Genomic DNA, 7,414 nt, shown 5'->3' with positions numbered 1-7,414 from the left:
CCTGCGAGGACCGGAGTCCACCAAGAGTACCAGGACCGTACTGGTGTGCCTCATCATGATGAACATTGAGCTGTTCAGTTGCTGTACTGACCTCTGATCGGCAACGCTCAGAGGTTGCACAACATGGAGTGTGCCATCGCCTTGTTCAACATCATAATCTACATCATGTACGTGGTGACCATGGTGCTGACCGTACTAAAGGAGAAATACGAAATTATCCCGGTTTATGTTCAGAGAGACATCTCGGAGGTGCTGACCATACCCTGCTCAGCTCGGGACTACATGAGCAGAAACAGCAACCCATACAATTCACAATCCAGCTTCATGTGATGATCCTCGGCCTGGCTCACATGTCATTAGGTTGAACCGCATTGGAACCGCAGCTGGAACATGCTTTACCGCATGCCCTAAACGTGGACAGCTCGGGCGCTCCTGGTCACATTGTTTATTTAGTGATACCTTTGTTATTATAACATTCAAGGGACCTGAGTGTTTCATTGTTACGGCCTCTGTGTCATGAGCTGCTTTATCGGCAACAGACACAAGTGACCCGAATCTCCAGAATCTCCAGAAGCAATGAACATAGTTTCGACAGCATGCCCTTCTGGATTGACCCTATGTCACTGGGCATGTGTTGCCCACATGGCTCACATTTACCTTTATGCCTTTTGCATTAGTTCTCCGAACTGAATTATACACTGGCCACAACAAGTGAGCAATGGTACAAATCGCACACATTTATGCTGTGTTATTGTTCGATTCCCCTCTCTAACTAGTCACAAATATGTCCGTGGGTGTATCACCGATCCACGTGTGCTATGTATATGTATGAATAAATGACAAAGAACCAATTTCTCTGAATCTGATCTCTTGTTTATTGACACACACACAACAGGAAATAATGTGTGAATAGTAAACATAGAAAACATTCACAGGTTTATGGTCATAGGAGTCCGGACCTACGCGCCTAGGTCATATGGCCGATGCACACAGGATGTCTTTGCGAACGCTACTCGACGCTGAATGAACACCATGATCAAGCTCTCAACAGAGATTTGCGAAGAGGCCAGTGCGGCTCTACGCCACGCACTGCGCGGCATCCTGACCAATCGCTCGAGTCACGTAAATGATGGGAAACAGACCATGACCGGGAGGAGAGAAAACAAGAAAAACCACTACCGCAGGGTACACAACAGTAACCCAACAGCCCAGGTACAGTTTGTATCCATGTCTGGGCACTCAAGCGGGGAAGGTTTGTCATATTGGGCAATGGTCGCTCTCGACTCCATAAGGTTCCAAAAGAGTATATGCAATGTAGTCACCGGGACCGCATGGGAAACTATATAAAGCTTAGTCTCCAGAGCGTGTCACGGGACACTCCTCTCCAATCACTTTCCTGTATTTATGAACAGCTTCATCCTGAAAACTGTCCCAAGTCGTAGCACAACAAGTCATAATAAGGGCAAGAGAAGCAATTCGAGCTTGGAAAATGGCCACCCGAAACAGCAAACTGGGCCCAGTCAGTCACCCTGACAGCAACCCTTCTCAGCGCTCTCGCAGGACCTCCTAGCCTCCCCGCCCTCGTAATCCCACCGTGTATCTACCCCAGGACCCGCACTGAATCGAGTAACGCGATGTCCAAATGGTACGACTATCTCCTCGTGAAGAACAGGACCCTGACAGATCATGAGAAGGAAACCTTGGCCCACGTCAACGTGAGATGTTATGAAAGGGCCCACGGACAGTTCCTTCACGAGACCCATGCACATAGGGGCTGCGCACTACCACCATCTCTGCGCCCTGGTAGCCATAATCGTGTGCTACGTGACGCCCAAGGTGAAAAGCTTGTACAATTATCCCATGAGACACATACAGGTCGCAGAGGCATTGCAGCGATTTGTACACGCTTCGTGATCAACTGTGAGTTGCAGGGAGGTGAGGATGAGAGCGAGGAAAGGAAAGGCAAGCCATGACAAGAGAAGCATAGAAGTACAATTGGGTGCAGTCATCCTTGGAACAAACAAGCCCCTGGAAATTGGTATCATCGGGAACTAACAACAGCCCAGACCTAGTGGGAATATGTGCTTATGCTACAGTTTTTGTGGTGTGTTGTAGGGTTGTTATCTCCGGAAATAACATTAAAGAAATGAATCCCTTCCACAATTATGTGTCTTGTGTCCTATCCCACCTGCCCGTGCATAAGGCTGCGCTGAAATCTAGCTGAGAGAATAGGTGTCATGGATAAAAAACATAGTTCATTGAAGCTTCAGTTTCTTGTATCGTTGAGACATGTTTCGTAAATTCTTCCAACTGGTTTATAGTCACATGCACTCTGTCTGTTTTTATGCTGTGGTAGCATAATGTGGGGCTTCACTGTTCCATATGTCCGATCGGGCTGCGCTCCACTACGACCCCAGGATAATTGCACAGTAGGTCAACGAGAGTCCAGAGTGGCCAACGTGTTGGTTTTCGTGCACCTCTTACCACCCGTGGCCAGCAGATGCCCTTTTAGGCCCTTTATTAAAGAGCTATTTCCTGTGCCAGGTCAGCCAATGCTGAACAAAATAAACTTTCCTCCAGATGTGTACCAAACTCACAAAAAATTGCGGAAATTAAGCCTCTTCTAAAAATATCTGATCTGGATCCCGACCTATTAAACAATTATAGGCCAAAATCGAACCTCCCATTCTTCTCAAAAATCTTAGAAACATTTGTTTCCCAACAACTGAATGCCTTCCTGAAGACAAATAACACTTATGAAATGCTCCTGTCCAGTTTCAGATCCCATCATAGTACTGAGACTGCACTCGTGAAGGTAACAAATGACCTTCTTATGGCCTCAGACAAAGGTTCCGCATCTGTCCTGCTGCTTCTTGATCTTAGTGCTGCTTTTGACACTATTGATCACTCCCTCCTCTTAGAGAGACTGGAAACCCATATTGGGCTACATGGACATGTTCTAGCCTGGCTTTAGTCTTACTTATCTGAAAGAAATCAGTTTGTTTGTGTAGATGGCATATCCTCTGACAAGTCAACGGCATGAGTTAGTTATGCAAACCTGTCAGAGTTTCCTTCGTTTGCTACACACTTATAGTGGATTGCACTTTTGTGGCTTCTATGTATGACATTTGGGGTAAAACTCCCAGTAGACTGTTGAGTTCCTATTCGCTTTCTTCTTTTAACATGCAACAATCCATTTGAATGCACTCTCTTTTGATCAGGGCAAAAACCCAGTTTCACCATCAACTGTTTATGCATAACTGTTTCAATACTGGTTTGTACACACATTTACTGATCTAGCTATGTAGTGTTCACATGTGAGAGTTTTTCCATCACTCGTCATATGTAAGTGTATTACTACTGGTTTATGCACACATTTAGTGGTCAAGTCATTGGGGGCCACATATGACATATTGGCATCAAAACCAATACTAGAATCCTGACACACATTTGTTCACACTTTAGAAGCAACAATATCATCAATTTGAATGTCTGTGAACATTTTCAATTAATTTTAGTTTGTACTTGAATTGCTTGACTGGATGAATACATTGATCGCCGTTCTGGCCCTATTCACAATAATTGACCTAAGTGCATGTATGTGGTTGGAGAGCATTCTACCAATTTGGACCTTACAAACAGCAGAAATGTACTGCTGGGAAGGTCACATACAGGCATACAAAACAGCAAGATCATTACACCTTCAACGCTAATGGTGATTCTTCATGTGGACCTCTTCTTCTTTGCATGAAGTAATACATCCAAATACAGGTTCCCTATTCGAGAGCTACGCAGCATACAAATCCAGGTAATTGTGAACTGTACTACATCTCCAAGTAGCATGAGTTAGTTATGCAAACCTGTCAGAGTTTGATTTGTTTGCTACACACTTATAGTGGATTGCACTTTTGTGGCTTCTATGGATGACATTTGGGGTAAAACTCCCAGTAGACTGTTGAGTTCCTATTCGCTTTCTTCTTTTAACATGCAACAATCCCTTTGAATGCACTCTCTTTTGACCAGGGCAAAACCCAGTTTCACCATCAACTGTTTATGCATGACTGTTTCAATACAGGTTTGTACACACATTTACTGATCAAGCTATGTAGTATTCACATGTGAGAGTTTTTCCATCACTCGTCATATGTAAGTGTATTACTACTGGTTTATGCACACATTTAGTGGTCATGTCAAAGTGGGGGCCACATATGACATATTGGCATCAAATCCAATACTACAATCCTGAAATCCATTTGTTCACACTTTAGATGCAACAATATCATCAATTTGAATGTCTTTGAACATTTTCAATTAATTTTAGTTTGTTCTTGAATTGCTTGTCTGTTTGGATGAGTACATTGACCGCCATTGAGGGCCTATTCACAATAATTGACCTAAGGGCATGTATGTGGTTGGAGAGCATTCTATCTGGACGTTACTGCAATGTACTGCTGAGAAGTAGTCAATATATTGACACTTTGGGCCCAATTTTGACGTTTTCTCTTAGTGGTTTACTCACTTTTGTTGCCAGCGGTCTAGACATTAATGGCTGTGTGTTGAGTTATTTTGAGGGGACAGCAAATTTACATTGTTATACAAGCTGTTCATTCACTACTTAACATTGTAGCAAAGTGTCATTTCTTCAGTGTTGTCACATGAAAAGATATAATCAGAAATTTACTAAAATGTGAGGGGTGTCCTCACTTTTGTGAGTTACTGTATATATTGTAAGATGAATTTAGGATGCAACAAAATACCCACAGACAATGCTTTACACAAGTAATGCCCATACAGCGCATTTAATTTGATTTACTTTTATTTATTCAGAGATATTAAATGAGAAAGAAAACGAAAGAAAAATTATCACAATTTACAATAAAAATACATTTTGTAAGAAATATCAAATGCATTATAGGCACTAAACTTTTAACTTAAGATCTCGGATTGGCATTAGACAAAATTGAATACACTACAAACATGTTAACAAGAGGCAGGATTTCCGGTTCATACATTTTAACTGTAGGTGGGGCATCCGGTTTGACATTAAAAGTGCCACTGGGATATCTTTAACATGTGTAATGTGTTGGCTAAGTTAGTTGTGTTTGGGAATTCAGGAAATGGGGTTTGCCAAGGAAGGGTGGATGAAGTGGGTTTCATTTTCATCAGCTCTCACTATTCGGATCAGTAATAGGTACAGAGTACAGAACAATTTGTTGTGGCAGAAGAACTATTCTTCAGGGTTTTTACTATCAGAATTTGGAAGGACGTCCTTTACACTTGGCAGTCTTCCAGTGGTTTTGAGTCCAGGTAGTTAGCAACATCATCATAGTCACTCTCTGAGGAATACTGGTTTGGTTCATGACTCACAGGAGAGTACAGATCATCATCCTCATAAACATTAGAGTTCCGCTCACCCACACCTAGAGACAAAACATGAAGGGCAGAATGTTCGTCAGGAAATAGTGATGCCCAACATTTCTACTTGCCAATAAACAGAAGTGACAGTAAACAGAGAATAAGCAAAAATATAACATCTTGTTTACCCTGGTCATGTGACTGGATCGGATCAGACATCAGGAAGTCATCTGCATTGTGGGTTAAGGGAGGTTGCCATTGATCTATTCCTTCAGAGAATGAAATACAAATGCCTTGCATGAATATAAATTTAAATTGTAATTTAAAAAAAAAAAAGAATGAAAATGAAATTGAAAAATCTAAACTTAAACTGGATTTCAGGTACTAGAAATGTATATTATGTTAATATAAATTATTTTATTAATTTACTAGCGTTACTTATGTCAGAAAGCAAAACAATTTATTTTCGGTGCAACTGACAACTATCTATAGAATAAGCATTGTTTTGGTCCCCTCCAGGGAACAGCTGTATTATTTCAACCTTGAGAATAATGCTAAAGTCTTTTCCATAATGCTAAAGTATTTTCATCACAGGCTGTGATGAAAAGATGCCAGTATGTCCAATAATTGAGCACATATAGGATTTGATCCTAAACAAGTACATAGATCTAAGATAATAATTGAGATCCACAGTACATAATTTCCTAACTCTAAAAAATTTAACAGCTAATCCTTTGTGGAAATGTTTACAATTGGCAAATTATGGGAAAGGCACATACAGCAAGTCTCCCCTTTTCAAAATGTGTTGATTAAGGTGTTTACAACAACTTTTTGCAAATATCACGGTATGACATTAAGGAACAGGAGCAAGTAGAGATTATTAGCTCAGTTCCATTTCGGTTAATAGGCCACAATATTGTGCCCTATTACTTTCCCCTATGCAGTCCTTTCAGGAATATAGAAACTGAAATAGTTTGGATATTTAACCTTTATTTAAACAGGGAAATGAAGCTGAGACTAAGGTCTCTTGAGCCCATGATACAGAAAGAGCATACCTTTTTTTATATGCACACACAGGAAAATATGTAGAAACATTAAGAAAAGCAATCAGTGAAACTGTTTTGTATCAAACATTTGAACTGTTTTATAGAAACTGGGGCATTGACTTTAGACGTCATGTAATCCACAATGAGCTCCTTGGTTTTCTTTGCCATTAGGGCCAGGTTGTTAGTAAAGACCTCAGCCAGCTGCTCAGCGTGTGGGACACCATCAGGACCTGCAGCCCTGCCTGCATTCAGCCTTCTCAGTGCAGACAACACATCTGTGGTGGATAGTCTGAGGGGGAGGTCGTCTGGGGGGAGCTCAGCTTTAATGGCTGGATTTTTGTTGTTCTTGTCAAAGCAAGCATAGAACCTGTTTAACTCTTTGATGATGGAGACGTCGCTGGCTAGGGTTCTTTGGCCGGAAGTCTATGATGGAAGTCTTGATGCACTGTCACATGCATCAAGGCTCGGAGTTGTGGTTGAAGTGCTCCTCAAGCCACAGTTTGTGGTCATGTTTAGCCATCTTGATCCTTGGATGAGCTGTAGGCCTCCGCATTGTTGGATCTGAAAGCAGCGTTGCTTGCCTTCATCAGTTGTCGGACCCCTCTGTTCATCCAAGGCTTCTGGTTGGGGAAGGTCTTTATTAGTTTATGGGTGGTGACATTGTTAGTGCAGATGTTGATTGTTATGCATAATGAAAGTAGCATATGTTTCTATGTCCATATGGGAGTCAAAGGTGGCCTGAGTGGCAAACAATCTCCATTCTGGGTGTTGAAATGGGTGCTATAGTAGTGAGTCTGACCTTTCTGGCCACACTTTGACTGTCCTCACTGATGGTTTCACACATTTCATGAGGGGTAAATATTTGGTGAATAGGAACAGTGAAAGGTGATCAGTCTGTCCCAGGTGGGGGAGGGAAATTGCTTTGTAAGCCTCTGTAATTTTTGTATACATGTGGCCTAGTTTATTGATTCCTCTGGTGGGGCAGGAGACACTTTGGTGTAATTTGGAAAAAA

The 7,414-nt window shown here is 41.8% G+C and overlaps 1 protein-coding gene across 4 annotated transcripts in view; it reads right to left on the bottom strand.

The window, feature by feature from the left end:
- Positions 1-4,832: 4,832 nt before the first annotated feature.
- The window catches only part of LOC105008731 (scavenger receptor cysteine-rich type 1 protein M130), a 50,203-nt gene continuing 47,621 nt past the window's right edge, over positions 4,833-7,414 (bottom strand). For 2 of the 4 annotated variants that reach the window (XM_010868086.4, XM_020044357.2), the window contains 2 exons: positions 5,544-5,624; positions 4,836-5,420 (listed from right to left, as the gene is read on the bottom strand). In XM_010868086.4, coding sequence (XP_010866388.1) covers positions 5,272-5,420; positions 5,544-5,624 — 230 coding nt within the window. In that variant the 3' untranslated portion in view covers positions 4,836-5,271. The other 2 variants (XM_020044358.2, XM_010868087.4) reach the window with 2 other exon arrangements.

This window comes from Esox lucius, chromosome 10, assembly GCF_011004845.1.
Source record: "Esox lucius isolate fEsoLuc1 chromosome 10, fEsoLuc1.pri, whole genome shotgun sequence".
Taxonomy (NCBI): Eukaryota; Metazoa; Chordata; class Actinopteri; order Esociformes; family Esocidae; genus Esox; species Esox lucius.
The sequence above is the reverse complement of the archived record's forward strand: the minus strand, read 5'-3'. Positions and strand labels throughout refer to the sequence as shown.